The following is a 17,912-nucleotide window of genomic DNA, read 5'->3' on the forward strand; positions in this document are numbered from 1 at the left end:
AATTTTTTTCATAAGGTGTTTGTTCATTTGTGGTAAAAGAAAGTAAAACTAACTTTAGCTAACTTTGAGTTGTTATTCTCACCAGTCCTCAAACCTGGTGTTGGTAGTCTGGCATCCACCATAAAGCTTTCGAAACACCACATTAGTAAGTATAATAAATTTATTTCTTAAAAAACTATCAATCAAAACATTTTAGCATATTCATTCTCATTTTCTAAACAATGAAATTGCTATCTTCTACACTCAATTCTTAAGAATCCTAAAAATTACAAAAGTAAATAAATACTGTATTTAAATAAGGAAGAAAATTAAAAACTTGAAATTTTATGGTAGATGAAATACTATATAAAAGAAATAACCTGGCGTATTTATGGAAACATTGTTGACGCAACTCACCAAAATTCATACTCATTTTATTCCTTAATTTACACATTACCCGGGTGGGGGAAAAAGTATTATTTACCCTTTCCATTTCTTTATGCTAAAGTTTTAAAGTACATATACTTACAGAGGGATATCACTTAGATGTTATAAAGACCAAGATAGGTGCCTGACCAGGTCAAATCTAGAGTCAAAGATGCTGTGATGATTCCAAAATATGATTTGAAAACAAACTTAAAATGTGAATTAGGTCACACCCCTGGTCCATCTAAATTGTATCCTGTTTCTGATTGTGACAGCAGAGAAAGGTCCTTGGAAGCTATAACTGACTTTCATGATATCTCCCCAAAATGTATAACACCCTTCCACACATATCTCAACATTCCCAGTTTCCCTTAACAACCTGAATAAGTTAGTTACCTATATATTGATTCAAATCTTTTATCTGTCTAAAACTGAACTTAAACTTTCATATTGATCCGTATGTGCAAATGTGCAATAATACATTTGTTAAGTTTACTACTACACAGGTAGTGTGTCTTTATTTGTTCCAAAGTACTTTTCAAAAAATTAAGAAAAGTATCCCACAGGCCATTTCAAAGATCAAGATATTCCTTGAATATTAGAATATGAAGAGATCCAAGATGGGATTACAACATACAGTAATAGATTAAAAATATGTATGGTAAACCATGATTTAACTCAAAATATACAATGCAATCTACTTTTGCAACTTTCAAAAGATTTATTAAAAATGCTAATTGTGTGTGGGTTCAAGTTTTATGGTGAGTACCTTCTTTCTCTCCTATACCTCTGTGACTGCAAATTCAACTTCGTTTTGGAGATAACGCCAAATGCTAACGCCTTTAGCATCTTCATGAATGTGCTGCTCAAGCTAAAAGTCCCCTCCTGGCTTTCTTGATAAACTCTGATATGTAGTTTCAAGTAATCTGAAATTTGGTGACAAAGTTTCTGGCTTTCTGTTTTTTAGTTTTCATAATTTATAACCATTAATAGTAAAACTTAAGTATTTAATTATTTATTTTAGGCAGAGATGAAGATTGGAGAAAGTGATGAGCTGGAAGGATACATATGAAACACATTTTATGGCCTGGCTATATTTTGCTAGAAGTAAAACTAGTTGGATAAACTTAAAAATACTAAGCAATGTATATTCTTTTTTATATATATAAAAGAAGCAAAATAATGGCATAATATGAAGCAATGTAGAAGGCCTGTGTGGAGGCTGAACTTTGAATGTGTATATCCACATATACTCATTATTTAGGAAGTTTACTTTTAAATCATCATAGCATCATACATCTGCTGCTGGAGGCAATAGCTGAGAGTCGGCAGCTGTACTGGCTGATTTCTTCAGACATCTTACTGGTTAGACAAAATATCCAGAACTCTGACTTGAGCTTTGCTGGCATTATTCATTCTCTTTAGCCTGCTTGATCTACTCTCTACTGATCATTTAAATATTAACTAGTAGCCAGCTCCTCAGAGTGTTAAGATTCTTCTCCAGCCACTTAATATTATTGGTTATGGTTTCCAGAACAATTTGAAAAATATCCAGGTGTGATCCCTGGGCCTTAAGGGATTCAAAGAACAGCTTCACCTGAAAAATATAGAAAAAGGAATTACTGGCATGCTTCATAAAACACTTTATCTTCCAAAGGGTTTCAAAACAGCTTGGAAATTATATACACATAGGTGCAAACATTTCTCTGATGGTCTCTGAAGTTTTTTTCTTCCTCTTTTTTTTCATAATTACGATCTCACTTTATCTTGAAACAACAAAGTAAGGCAGGAATTATGAATTAATATTTTACAAGTGAGCACACTGTGGGCAGAAAGTGAAGTGTTTTACCCAAGTCATAGAGTAAGTGGTAAGCTGGGATCTGAGTCCTGGAATTCTTACTTTGTTTAAAGGATAAATGAATTAGAGGTTTATTATGGAAAGAAGATGTAAAATAGTAGAATGCTTTTTTTTTTTTTTTTTTTTAAATGGGGAGTATTGGAAACACTGAAAAAAAATGTTAAAAAAAAAAAAAAAAAGGCTTGTAAACATAGTTCCAAATTTCAATGTAATCACTCTTACTTCAGGTTACCATATGAATGAAATAATATAAAAAGACTATTTATTATCACTAAAGTGTACTTTTATTTTGAATGCTATAAACACATGCATTTGAACAGTCAGGTTCTAGTCTTATTCCTGCCATTTACTTGCTATGTGACATTAGACAAAAACCAAAAACCAAACTCACTGCTGATGAATCAATTTGACTCATAGCAACTCCTCCTTGGGTTTCCAAGGTGATATCTCCATGTAAGTAGATAGACCAACCTTCCTTCCAAAGAGTGGCTGGTGGGTTTGAAACGCCAGGCCTCTGGTTAGCAGTCAAATGCCTTAGGCACTATGCCACCAGAGCTCCCTAAACAAGCCACTTTTTTCTTTCCTTTAATAAAACAAGAACTTCAAACTTATCTCACCTAAATTTACTTTCAATTCTACAATTTGAAATTTTATTTTTAAATAATTACCAACAGAATGTCACAAACCTCTTGCAACTCATCCTTGGAAGAAAAGTGAGATGTTGTACCAGAGATAATCATCCTCATGACAAATGAACCCAAGTCAAATCTGGAAATAAAAGAGTCCCACAGATTTAAGAAATACTGGCTGTATGCTTATTATATTCTATTGTATTATATTATATTATATTATTTTAAATATATAATACTATAGGAGCTCTGGTAGCATAGTGCCTAAGTCACTTGACTGCTAACCAGAAGGCTGGCGGTTCAAACCCACCAGCCACTCCTCGGAAGGAAGATTGGGCAATCTACTTCTGTAGTGATATGCCTTGGAAACCCAAGGAGAGGTCGCTACGAGTTGAAATCAACTTGATGGCAGTGAGTTTTGTTTTTTTTTTTTTTTTGGTACTATTACAACAACACATATTTATCCAGTACAATCACAAAGCTATGACATTTATTAAATTTGATAATAAAATAAAGATGTAGATAAAGATTTTTTGGGGACATATTGTCAGCTTATTTAGTTGTTTAAAGCACTGTTTTATTTACATTTTTTAGATTATGCACCTCTATTAGTAAAGATGTTTTTGGAAAGAATTTCTCAGTATACAGATTTTTACATAAAAATTGTATCATATATCACTAATATGTTGTAGGTACAAACATTTTTAAGGCACAGGACAAGAAATAATATGAATAATATATTTAGTTTATATAAAAATTATATATGATTTTTATTTATAAAAATCTATACATAAATTTTTCGGAAGGAAGGTTAGACAATCTACTTCTGTAGTGATACCGCCTTGGAAACCCAAGGAGCGGTCGTTATGAGTCGGGTCCAACTTGACAGCACATAACAACAACAACAACATACGTAAATTTATAATAGATAATTTATAACACATAGGTAAGAAATAGCATATAGGGTAATGTTTTCTTCTTTCACTTAATGTATTGTCTTGCACCTTCTGCATCCCATTTGGACACCAATGTGTTGAAGTATTGTTTATCAGGGCAATGTTACTTGATTGAACTCTTATTCAAGGCGCCAACTGCATCCCTCACCTTGTTTTTTGCTTGTTTGTTTATTTTGGGTGAAAATATACATAACAAAACATACATCCATTCAACATTTTCCACATATTCAGTCCAATTGGTTACATCCTTTGCATTGTGTCATTATTCTCACTATCTCTACCCACACTGTTTCATCATCATTGACTTAGAATCTCTGTCCTCTAAACTTTTCCTCTGTATTTTAGAGTCAATTTGATCTCATACAAATCATTACTTAAAAGCCCACACTGCTAAAGGCAAACATTCTTTACTACTTGTGCTAAACTGTTGCTTAGTTTAAAGATGACTTCATAGACTAGTTTTGGTTCAAGGCTTACAAATTATCCCAGGGGAATAGATTTTGGGGATTCTCCCAGTATCAATGGGTCCAGTAAATCTGGTTTCTGTAAGAATTTTAAACTCTTTTCAGGTTTTTCCTAGATTTATTTTGTATCCATTTATTTCACACTGTTTTTTTTATAAAGCGAATTACCACAGGTCACAAGGGACTCATGCTGAGAGTGAGCACAGCACAGATACAGGTCAGCAAATGACTCCATCTCTAGGTTCCTACACATGTGGACAGAAGCATAATTTTCAGCGTGCTAGGAGATTCAAACATATTCTATTGAGATCCTTTTATTAAGTCTTAAACAAGACAAAGAAAAAACAAACATAGTTATTCCAGATGAAGGAAACTGTCAACCAGTACAGAGGCTGATGGATTCTGTGAGTCACAACTATGGTTTCATACATACAATAGAGAACAAAAGAAATCCTCACAAGATCATGATTGGTGTCAGGTCAATCCATTACTCTCACAGGTGGGATGACAGAAGTGGAGAAAGCACCATGATTGAGATACGTAGATAATTGTGAAGCTGAGACAAATGTTTTAACCACCCTAGTGGGTTTCTGTTTTTTCTTATCTAGCCTCCTCCATGCCCCTTGCTTAACCACTTTGTTAGCCTATTTTGCAGGGAAATATCAAATGTTCCAGGAAACTAAGGCCAGAGTAGAAATTAGAATCAGCCTAAACCAGATCAGATTAGTTTTGGCCTGTGGACATGCACATTGGGAAAAACAGAACCAAATTACTCAGAATCAACATCTCCTCCTCTGCCTAAGCCCCAATCAGTTGATGACAGGAAGTCAGTATAACTCATCCAGCATGCAAGTGCACTACTTTAAAAATTAACTGTTCATTTAAACTGAGGGGAATGAAATTTCAGCCAATCCCAAGCCATTTCATATGCAAATTCCTGGAATTTATATGAATATGTATAACTCCCTCTTCTTGAACCCCATAAATGTTGTAACTTAAACCCTGCTCAGGGAGTCAGATCTGGGCAAGTCCCCTGGCTCCTTGTGTTGTTGCTTTGCAATAAAACTATTTTCTCTTTCCTCAGAGTCTGGTGCAATGTGTCTCTTGGCATTACAGCACAGCAAGCAGGGACTCATTTTCTCTGGCAACAATATTGCACCCAACAAGGACTACTGGGTCCCCTCTAAGTGACATGCCCCCTTAGAGGGAATATTCTAAATGGTCCTCTGCTCTGAGCTTGGGGGCCCTTGGACAGCGGCGGTGATCATTGAATGGACCTTGGTGCACACCCATTTACTCTGTTTTGTCCAGAGGTATGTACTAAAGTGTCGAGCCCCATCCACAGTACCCTCAGTCTGAGATGCTTTCATTTCTGAGAAAGAGAAACTAGCCCAGTAAGAAGATGTCTTCTGGGCGATTACAAATTATATTCTTTGAACACATGAAAGGAAGCTATCTGGGAGGTTAAGGCTTAGCCAAGATCACTTCTACAGCTTAAAGACTTTTGTACTCTGATTTTTCTTAAGACATTTGTACTCCAATCTGGTCTGGTTCTGGTTTGTTTTCTGTGTGTGAGTGTTGCTGGTGCAAAGAGAGTTTTAAGTAGGACTGAATGTGAGATGTGTGTGTGTGGAAATGAGATATCAGAGCTCAGTGCCAGAATGCAGCCCTTTCAGCTGCATTCTGGAGAACTGGGCTCATTTCAGCTACGAGCCTGTAAAGAAGAAGAAAATGGCTTTCTTTTGTAACACTGCCTGTCCATAATATCAACTTGGACCATGTGAAAAGTGGCTACAGAATGGGAGTTTAAATTATGATATTATTTCACAGTTGGATGTATTCTGTAAGAAAGAGGAAGAGTGGGATAAAATCCCATATGTTCATACTTTTATGTCTTTGTTCCAAACTAAGAATTTGCAGTAACAGTGCAAGTTAATGGTTGTACAGCCTACAGATAAACCTGACTTTCAGGAAGTCTACCAATATTCAGAAGACCCATACCTTAGTCCCTTTTCTCCCCTGTTAGGGCCTCCACCCTACCCTCCAGAGTCGCAGGACCTCTACCCACAACCCCACAGGCTGTTCCTTGTGAGACTATAGCTCTGGACCCTCCTAAGACTCCAGTTGTTCTCTACCTCCCATTGCCTACTGAAATTCTGGGTGCTGCCCAGGGAGTAATCTCCTCAACAAATGCCTGTAGTGCCATGAAATTTGGTCAGTGGCCAAGTCCATTCTGGCAAGGGCAATATCCTTTGAGGCAGATCCCAGCTGGACTTGATCATTAAGGAAATCCTCAGGGTTTCATTTGGACCCATGTTCTATTCACAACAGTTGATTTATTAAGTTGGAAAAACACTATACCCACTTAGAGGGAATATCCTAAATGGATGGAGACATTGATAACCTGTATTTTTGCAGTTCAATATCCAAACTGGGCTGATATTAATATACGACTAACCACATTATTAACTCTTGAGGAGAGGTGTATGGTGTTAGAAAAGGTTAAACAAGAGGGTGGGAAGCTACATAACTTCTAGCCACAGAATCCTGTCAGGGGCCCTGGAGATCAGGCTGTGCTGGGGACAGATTCAGGATGGATCCAAATGATCCAGGAGATCAGGCTATACGAAATCATACGAAAGAGTGCATTATTGCAGAATTACAGAAAGGGCCCCAAAGTAGATTAATGTCCAAAAAGGTCAGGAGGTACATCAAGCTTCCAAGGAAAATCCTTCCATGTTCCTAGAACAGGTGTATCAGGCTTTTATTGCCAGTACTCTGACACAGATCCAGATGCCTCTCAGAATTACCACATTATTCATTTGGCTTTTATGAGCCAGAGATCCCTTGACATACAGTGCAAACTCCAGAATTGGAATGTGGGTTGGGCATGAACACTTCTCAACTTGTAGAGATTGCTTTTAAGGTTTATAATAATTGAGACCAGGGGGAGGAGTAGTAGAAGCAAAGAGAGATGAAATAAAAAACTACTCTGCTGGCTACTGCCTTGGGAGGCCTGCCATGATGTCAGTCTTGCCAGGTAAGTCACAGTGGGCCCCCAATTAATAGAAGGAGAATATACCAAGCCCTACCCCTCCAAGGGGGCCAACCAACAAAGTTGGAGCCTGAATCTTTACTGTTAGAAGGACAATCATTGGAAAAGGGAGTGCCCAGAATGGCCCTTTCAGATGTGACCAGAAAAGGCCCAGCAGATGTTAAGCACAACTGACAGTGATCAAGAATGTTAGGGCTCAGGGGCTTCATTGCAGACTGGGGAAATTCCTATTTCCCATGAGGAGGCAGAAAAGTGGGGGAAAGGAAAAGCCAGGGAGATCACAGAGTGGGCAGCTGCAGTGATCCAAGTAAAAGGAGGGACCCAGGCCCCATCCCCAAGATGCAGGAAAGTGGGGAAAAGGAAAAACCAGGGGGACGGCAGAGCAAGCAGTGGCAGGATCCAGATAAGGGGAGGGACCCAGGCCCCACCCCCAAGAAGCAGGAAAGCAGAAGAAAGAAAAGACAGGGGCATGACAGAGCAAGCAGTGGCAGGGATCCAGGCAAGGGGAGGGCAGAGAGGTTTCAAATAGTTAAGGAAGATGAATTTGTCTGTCAGTTTGTCCTACTGTGGTGTATTGTATGTTACTGTGAGGCTTGAGGCTGTGCCACCGGTGTTTCAAATGCCAGCAAGGTTGCACATGGTGCACAGGTTTCAATGCAGCTTAGACTCTGAGACAAACTAGGAAGAAGGAAGAGGCCATCCACTTCTCAAAGAACTGGCCAAAGAAAACCTTAAGAATAGCAGAGAAACACGATCAGATACATTATTGCACAACTTTATGAATAGACCAGAAACATTGTCTGATAACAGTGCAGGAGCATGAGCCCCTTAGGTTAGAAGGCTCTCAAAATACAACTGGGAAAGAGTGGCTTCATCAGAGTAGAACCAACTGTACACATATGGATAAAGATTTTGAGACCTCCATTTACTGATGTGGCATGACTCAAATTGTGAAGAAACAGGTGCAAACATCCATTAATAATTGGAACATGGAATGTATGACGTATGAATCTAAGAAAAATGGAAATTGTCAAAAATGAAATAGAACGTATTAAGATTGATATCCTAGGCATTACTAAGCTGAAATGGACTGGTTTTGGCCATTTTGAATCAGACAACTATATGATCTACTATGCCAGGAATGACAATTTGAAGAGGAATGGCGTGGCATTCATCATCACAAAGGATGTTTGAAGATCTGTCCTGAAGTACAATGCTGTCAGTGATAGGATAATATCCATATGCCAACAAGGAAGACAGATTAAAACTACTGTTATTCAAATTTATGCACCAACCACCAAAGCCAAAGATGGGAAAACTGAAGATTTTTATCAGCTTCTGCAGTCTGAAATGGACCAAATGTTCAATCAAGATGTGTTAATTATCACTGATAACTGGAATGCAAACATTGGAAACAAAGAAGAATCACCAGTAGTTGGAAAATTTAGCCTTGGTGACAGAAATAACATTGGAGATCACATGATAGAATTTTGCAAGACCAGTGACTTATTCATTGCAAATACCTTTTTTTCAACAACACAAACGGCAGTATACATATGGACTTTGCCAGATGCAGTACACAGGAATCAGACTGACTACATCTGTGGCAAGAGGCAAAGGAAAAGCTCAATATCTTCAGACAAAACAAGGCCAGGAGCTGATTGTGGAATAGACCATCAACTGCTTATATGCAAGTTCAACTTGAAGTTGAAGACAATTTTAAAAAGTCCATGAGAGCCAAAATATGACCTTGAATACATCCCTCCTGAATTTAGAGACCATCTAAAGAACAGATTTGATGCACTGAACACCAATGACAGAAAACCTGAAGAATTGTGGGATGACATCAAGAACATCATCCATGAAGAAAGCAAGAGGTTTAAAAAGACAAGAAAAGAAGAAAAGACCAAAATGGGTGTCAGAAGAGACTCTGAAATTTGCCCTTGAATGGAGAATAGCTAAAGCAAATGGAAGAAATGACAAGATGAAAGAGTTGAACAGAAGATTTCAAAGAGCAGCTCGAGCAGACAAAGCCAAATACTATAATGAAATGTGCAAAGACCTGGAGTTAGAAAACCAAAAAGGAAGAACACACTTCGCATTTCTCAAGCTGAAAGAACTGAGGGAAAAAATTAAGCCTTGAGTTGCAATACTGAAAGATTCTATTGGCAAAATATTGAATGATGCAGGAAACATCAAAAGAAGATGGGAGGAATACACAGAGTCACTGTACCAAAAAGAACTGATCGATCTTCCTCCATTTCAGGAGGTGGCATATGATCAAGAACCAATGGTTTCAAAGGAAGAAAGAAGTCGAAGCCGCACTGAAGGAATTGGGAGAGAACAAGGATCCAGGAATTGATGGAATACCCATTGAGATGTTTTAACAAATGGAAGCAGCACTGAAAGCACCTACTTAGTTATGCCAAGAGATTTGGAAGACAGCTAACTGGCCAACTGACTGGAAGAGATCCATGTTTGTACCCATTCCAAAGAAAGGTGATTCCACAGAATGTGGAAATTATCTAACAATATCATTAATATCACACACAAATAAAATCTTACTGAAGATAATTCAAAAACAGTTGCAGCAGTATATTGACAGAGAGCTTCCAGAGGTGCAAGCTGGATTCAGAAGAGGATGTGGAACAAGGAATATCATTGCTGATGTCAGATGGATCTTGGCTCAAAGCAAAGAATAGCAGAAAGATATTTACCTGTGTTTTTTGATTATGCAAAAGCATTTGATTGTGTGGATCATAGCAAACTGTGGATAACATTAAGAGGAATGGGAATTCCAGAATACTTAATTGTACTCATGAGGAACCTATACATAGATCAGGAGGTTGTCATTCGAACAAAGCAAGGGGAGGTTGCATGGTTTAAAATCAAGAAGGGAGTGCATCAAGATTGTATCCTTTCACCACACTTATTCAATCCATATGTTGAGCAAATAATCTGAGAAGCTGGACTATAAGAAGAACGTAGCATCAGGACTGGAGGAAGAGTCATTAACAACCTGCAATACTTTGACAACACAACTTTGCTTGCTGAAAGTGAGGATGACTTGAAGTACTTGATGATAATTTGAGATGAAGATTGAAGAATATAATCTGCAGTATGGATTACATCTCAATATAAAGAAAAAAATCCTTACAACTGGACCTACAAGCAGCATCACAATAAATGGAGAAAAGATTGAAGTTGTCAAAGACATCACATTTCTTGGTTCTATAATTGACACCAATGGAAGTAGCAGTCAGGACATCAGATGACATGCTATAGCACTGGGGAAGTCAGCTGCAAAAGACCTCTTTCAAGTGTTGAGGAGCAAAGATGTGTCCTTGAGGACTAAGGTGTGTCCAATACAAGCCATGATATGTTCAATAACTTCATATGCATGTGAGAGCTGGACTATGAATAAGGAAGACTGAAGAAGAATTGGTGCTTTTGAGTGTGGTGCTGGCAAAGAATGCTCAAAGTACCATGGACTGCTAAAAGAACTAAAAAATCTATCCTGAAGGAAGTGCAGCTGGGATGCTCCTTGGAAGTGAGAATGGCCAGACTTCGTCTCACCTACTTTGGTCATGTTATCAGAAAGGACCATTCCCTGGAGAAGGATGTCATACTTGGTAAGGTAGACAGTTGATAAAAGAGGGGAAAGCCCTTGATCATATGGATTGACACAGTGGCTGTGGCAATGGGCTCAAGTATAGCAAAGATCATGGAGCCGGCGTGTTACTGGGTGGTGTTTCATTTTGCTGTGCATGGGGTTGCTATGAGTCGGGGATGACTCAATGGCACCTAACCATAACAACAACATGAGGAATCACAGGTAGCTATAACAGCAAGAAAAGAGACTGCTGAATTTTTGTTAGATTTCTGGACACCTTACTAGGTCCTGAATGTTCTTAAGGCCCCTCTCTCTAAGAAAACAATGAACATTACTGGAGTCTCGGGGAGCTTGCACATAAAAATTTTCTCCAGCCCATTGAGTGTCACTAGGGAGTACTGTTTTAACCCACAGTTTCTTGTACATGCCTCAGTGCCCAGTTATTTTCCTGGGTCAATAATTACTAACCAAATTAAAGGCTCCATTTACTTTCTCAGCTGACAAACTCCAGGCATATGTTAGTGTTGACCAGGTATGGGACCTGCAGGCATCCCTTCTACAACTACCTGCCACTGACTCCAAGATGGTGCCTGAAGAAATTCTACAACAGGTACACTTGGAAGTGTGGGCTGCAGGAGTACTAGGCAGGGCTGTCGCTGCAATGCTGATCAAGGTAGTACTGAAACCTAGTTGCAAACCTCCTCAGAGGTGCTATATCTTTAGTCTGTCAGGAACAACTTGGTGAACAAGGAGCTCTGGTGGCTCACTGCTTAAGGCATTTGACTGCTAACCAGAAGCTTGGCATTTCAAACCCACCAGTCACTCCATGGAAGGAAGATGGAGCAATCTACTTCTGTAAAGATTTACTGCCTTGGAAACCCAATGGGGGTTGTTATGAGTCAGAATTGACTTGATGGCAGTGAGCTTGAGCTTGAGCAACTATTCAAAACCATACTATTTGAATGGCTGAAGGTTGCAAATGATAATTCCCACCCTGAAAATACTAGTTTCCTTTGTGCCCCAAAAAGGTATGTCTTCCTTTATGGACAGTAACATTTGTATACTTCAGCTTGTAAGTGTGTGGATCCCTCCAAAGTAACTAGATCCCATGCTTTGGGACATATAATATATCCTATGTTAGTGGTTCTCCCAAAAATTTAATAGCACTTACTGCCTAGAATCCTAGCAACTCCATCCCCAAAAGTAATGGGAAGCAAATGCAGAAGGATGGGAATGTTACTCCCAATAATCCTTACAAGTTTAATTCCATACATGAAAACTCTGAAGTTACAAATATCTTTGGTATTCTTTTCCTCTGGCAAGGACTTGTTGCCTCTATGATGTAACCCAAAACTTAACTGAAACAACATACTTGCTTTCTAATGCTACTAAAAGAGCTATCCAGGCTCAAAAAACCTCTTAATCTCATTAGCAGGAGTAGTAATAGACAACCAAATTGCCTTGGATTATATCATAGCAAACAGGGAGGCGTATGTGCAAAGGCCAACAAATTTTGCTGTATATGGATAAATACAGGCACTCTGGTAGTGTCGTGCCTAAGGCACTTGACTGCTAACCAGAAGGCTGGCAGTTTAAACCCACCAGCCACTCCTCAAAATGAAGATGGGGCAATCTACTTCCATAGTGATACTGCTTCAGAAACCCAAGGAGGGGTCACTATGAGTTGGGTCCGACTCGACGGCACATAACAACAACAACAACATGGATAAATACCAGCTCACAAGTCCAGACTAGCTTGCAAGTCATCACTTGGACTAAACCCAAAACTTCTGCTACAGGAAACTCTTCCCAAATTTAGTAGGAATGGCTGACATCTCTGTTCCCATACAAGTCCTGGTTATTGTCATTAATGGTACCTCTGTTCTCTATTTTCATTCTCTTATTATTTGACCCTTGCATACTTAACTGTCTTACTAACTCCATCTCTACATTAACGCAAGTTGCAAGAATAATGTTTTCACACAACCCTGAAATTTTAGGCTACCTGAATTGCCTGGACTCCAAGAGACTCACGATTCCCTCTAACTACAATCCTGTTTCATTAACTATGTTCTTTATCAGCAGGAAGAAGTTAGAGCAGTTGTCACACATATTCCCCAATATTGGGGAATGTGCAACTCAAGGGGAATTGAGGCTGAGGCCAACCCCAGTGGTTTTTTGTTTTTTCTTATCTAGTCTCCCCCATGCCCCTTGCTTACCCGCTTTGTTAGTTTATCTTTCAGGGAAACACCAAATGTTCCAGGAAACTAAAGCCAGAGTGGTAAACTAGAATCAGCCTAACCCAGATCAGACGAGTTTTGGCCCACAGACATACACATTGGGAAAAACAGAACCAAATTACTCAGAACCAACATCTCCTCCTCTGCCTAAGCCCCAATCATTTGATGATAGGAAGTCAGTGTAACGCATCCAGCAAGTAAGCACACTGCAATAAAAATCGACTGTCCCTTTAAACTGAGGGGAATGAAATTTCAGCCAATCCTCAGGCAATTCACACCCAAATTCCTGGAATTTATATGAATTTGTGTAACTCTCTTCTTGAATTCCATAAGAGTTATCATTTAACCCCTGCTTAGGGAGTCAAATCTGGGCAAGTCACCTGGCTTCTTGCCTTGTTGCTCTGCAATAAAATTTATTTTCTCTTTACTCAAAGTCCAGAGTGATATGTCTCTTGGTCTTATAGCGTACCAGGCAGGGACCCATTTGGTTGGGCAACAGTTACACAGTAAAAGGGGTTACAAGCTTGGTTCTGGGGCTTTGATTATCTAGCTATGTGGTGGTCAGGGTGTGAATCTTGATCATATGATCGAGTCACAGCCACAAGGTAATTACAAGACAGTATGAGGATCCCCAAGTTTTAATTTAAATTGATGGCATGTTGCTGTTTTTGGTAAATCATTAAGGACATACCCAGTCAAGTTCCCTAGTTGTGTAAACCTCAGGGTAAAATGGTCCTCCCTGGTGCATGAGAGGAAGCTCTGGTGGTGGAGTGCCTAAGGCATTTGACTGCTAACCAGAAGGCTGGGGTTCAAACTCACAAGCCACTCCTCAGAAGGAAGATTGGGCAATCTAGTTCCATAGAGATACCACCTCAGAAATGCAAGGAGGGGTTGCCATGAGTTGGAAACGACTTGACAGCAGTGAGTTTTGTTTTTTTTTTTTTTGGTGTATGAGAGCTTAAAATATGAGGCACTTGGTGTTTGTAAAAGGAGCAGTCTGAAAGCGGAACCTTAACTCCATTTTAAAGTCTTGACAGGAGTCTAGACTCCATGCTGAATTTTAAAGCTCCCTTTTCTAACAGTAGTTCCTCTAACCTTGATGCTGATCTAATTTTGATGTTGACCATATACCCTAAAGGAAACATTATTTTTCTCTGAGATTTGGTAGATGCAGCATATCACAATCTGTTTCCAGAGGGTCTGTTTGACTATGGTCAAATGGACACAAGATGTGATAGCTTATACCTAAAGAGCATTGATACACAGCATTATTGATAAATCTTTACAATGATATCCCAGAAACAGCCATGACTGACAACGTAATTTTTATAACAGGTTACCCAAAAAACCTGTCCTGTCATTGCCCTGTGACCATTCTGCAATAAACTGAAGAGCCCCATGCTTGCAATTATGTACCCTTAACCAATCATGTAATCTCACTTATGTGTTAAAATCCTGCTTTTGGATATCCTTCTTTGACTCCCCTGGGAAGGAAGGTTGGGCAATCTACTTCCATAGTCATACACCATGGAAACCCAGGGAAGGGTTGCTATGAGTTGGCTCCAACTCTACAGCAGTGAGTTTGGTTTTCATTTGTTTTTTTTTTTTTACTCCCCTGATGGTCTTTCAGCCAATTATGATTTTGTAATTTTTAGCTCCTCCTCCAACTTTTGGTTTTGGATTTTTCCTCCAACTCTACAAAAATGTTTTCTTCCTCAATGACTGGTTGAGTGGCCATTTTCACTCTGTGTATCTGGACATCTGCCCTGTCTGGACCATCTCTGTTGTGCTGTTGTTAGGTACCATCGAGTTGACTCTAACTCACAGTGACCTTATGTACAACAGAACCGAACACTGCCTGGTCATGCACCATCCTCACAATCCTTTCTATTTTTGGGCCCATTGATGCGGCCACTGTGCCAATTCATCTTGTCAAGGGTCTCCGCCTTTTTCACTGACCCTCCACTTTACCAAGTATGATATCTTCCCCAGGGTATGGTCCTTTCTGACAACATGACCAAAGAATATGAGATGAAGTCTGGCCATTCTCACTTCCAAGGAACATTCCAGCTGTACTTCTTCCAGGCCCGATTTGTTTGTTCTTCTGGTAGTCCATAGTATTTTCAGTACTCTTCACTAACACTAAAACTCAAAGGCATCAACTCTTCTTCAGTCTTCCTTATTCATTGTCCAGATTTCACATGCATATGAGGCGATTGAAAACACCATGGCTTGCGTTAGGTGCATCTTTGTCTTCAAAATTACATCTTTGCTCTTCAATACTTTAAAGAGGTCATTTGTAGCAGATTTTCCCAGTGCAATACAATGTCTGATTTCTTGACTGCTATTTCCATGGGTGTTGATTGTGGATCCAAATAATATGAAATCTTTGACGACTTCAATCTTTTCTCCATTTATCATGATGTTGCTAATAGACCAAGTTGTGAGAATTTTCGTTTTCTTTATGTTGAGGTATAATCCATATTGAAGACTGTAGTCCTTAACCTTCATTAGTAAGCACTTCCAGTCATCTTCACTTTCAGCAAGCAAGATTGAGTCATCTGCATATTGCATGTTGTTAATAAATCTCCCTCCAATCCTGATGTCATGTTCTTCTTCATATAGCCTAGCTTTTGGATTATTTATTCAGCATGCAGATTGAATAAGTATGGTGAAAGGATACAACCCTGACACACTCCCTTCTTGATTTTAAAGCATGCAGTATTCCCTTGCTCTGTTAGAATGACAGCCTCCTAGTCCATGTACAGGTTCCTCATGAACACATTTAGGTGTTCTGGAATTCCCATTCTTCTCAATGTTATCCATAATTTTTTTATGATCCATACATCAAATGCTTTTGCATAGCCAATGAAACACAAGTAAACATCTTTCTGGTATTCTTTGTTTTCAGTCAAGATCCAGCTGACATCAGCAATGATATCCCTTGTTCTACATTCTCTTCTGAATCCAGCTTGCATTTCTGCAAATTCCCTCTCAGTATACTGTTGTACACATTTTTGAATTATCTTCAGCAAAATTTTACTTGCATGTGATACTAATGATATTGTTTGACAATTTCCAGATTCTATTGCACCATATCCATCCCTCAATAAACCTCTTTTGCTCTTATTTAAGCATGCACGATGATGTGCCTCTAGACACAGGACTTGCCTGGGAATTGTAATCTACTTTCAACCACAGTCTTCCTGAGGGCAAACTGCCCCTCCCTGGGCTTTGCCCCAGCTTTGTCTAAGCATAACCACATTATTGGTTTAATGGCCAGAAAGCACTGGGAAAGTAATGCAAAGAACTCAAATGGTATCTGAACTGATGTGAAAACTCAGAAGGAGTTAGGGCTCCTTGTATAGACCGCAGCCTTCCACAAACCAAGTGCTTTAGAATGTCAGCTTTAATGCAGCTGTTACAAAAGAAATCTACAGCATTACAGAAAAAGTCTGATCATTACAGGAGGGAAATGATAATAATGGGAATAGCCAGATCAATGGTTCCAGTAGGGTCTTTAAGGACACATATACTTTTAAATTCAAGCAGTTTCTGTTCAATGTCATGTAGATGTAAAATTTACTTTTTACTTGCACAAAGTTGTCTGTGAGGACTCTGAAAGTTCTATACTGCTAAGAAAAGAGAGAAGGAATTAGTTATAAATGACACGAGAGATGCTAATTGGCACTAAAATAAACAAAGCAAATTGCACAGTTTTTTGACTCATGCTATTTTCCATATGGGGCATAAGTGACATTTTGGATTTGGATGAGGAATTCCTGAGCATCACTGTTCTGTTGTGAGAGAAAGCAATCCCATCCTATATACAGTCCAATGAAATTTCATCTTTTTTTGGTCTTTCTGAGGGCATTTCAGGCTCAAGAGTATACTGGCGTGAGCTCTAGTTCTTCTAAATGCTGAAACCCTGAACCAATCCAATTTTGGAGGAGGGAAGGAAGCAAGGAATTCTTCTGATCAGATTTATTTTAGTTACTCCAAGGCTTCACTGTACCACCTCTATAGGGTAGCTGGGAATAGGAGGTAGGATCTGAAGATCAGCTCCTATCAAAATCCTGAGGTTTTCTCTCCAAAATAAAATTGCATTAACAAAGCAGGGCAAATGTATTTGAATGTGCTGTGTAAAGTTTCATTGGATCCTTCTGAGCTGAGGAATGAGTTGGGAGGGGATGGTGGGAATAGGGCTGATTACTGGATTTAACTTCAGTCATTTTATCCCCAGCAATTCTCCATTGCCTAAGCTGAATGAAAGAAATTTGCTTCCCATTGCTACCTTCTCAATTTTGTCTCTGATACCTGGACAGAGTAATTTGGGCTAGTGAATTTTAAGACCAATAGATTTCATTGAACTATATTGGTAAAAAGGAAGAAAATACACATTTGGAGGGCAAATAATTGTATATTCTTCACAATATTATTTACTCAAATAAAGTCTAAGACATTAAAAAATAAAATAGAATGCTTCACCTCCCCTTGGTCTTCACACTTAAAATTATCCCTTTCAAGAGAAATTATGGGAAAAGGATACATTTAATTATTTGTGTTACTCTTCCTTGTTGTTGTTGTTATGTGCTGTCGAGTTGGACCTGACTCATAGAGACCCCTCCTTGGGTTTCTGAGGCAGTATCACTACGGAAGTAGATTGCCCCATCTTCCTTCCGAGGAGTGGCT

The 17,912-nt window shown here is 38.9% G+C and overlaps 1 protein-coding gene across 1 annotated transcript in view; it reads right to left on the reverse strand.

Moving 5' to 3' along the window:
* Positions 1-1,858: 1,858 nt before the first annotated feature.
* ERAP2 (endoplasmic reticulum aminopeptidase 2) overlaps positions 1,859-17,912 on the reverse strand; it is a 61,508-nt gene continuing 45,454 nt past the window's right edge. The window contains exons 16-17 of the mRNA XM_007942559.1: positions 2,950-3,031; positions 1,859-2,002 (exon numbers count right to left, since the gene is read on the reverse strand). Coding sequence (XP_007940750.1) covers positions 1,859-2,002; positions 2,950-3,031 — 226 coding nt within the window. The remainder of the gene's footprint in view (positions 2,003-2,949; positions 3,032-17,912) is intronic.

This window comes from Orycteropus afer, unplaced genomic scaffold (assembly GCF_000298275.1).
Source record: "Orycteropus afer afer isolate SDZICR_OR568_19922 unplaced genomic scaffold, OryAfe1.0 scaffold00093, whole genome shotgun sequence".
NCBI classification, from domain to species: domain Eukaryota; kingdom Metazoa; phylum Chordata; class Mammalia; order Tubulidentata; family Orycteropodidae; genus Orycteropus; species Orycteropus afer.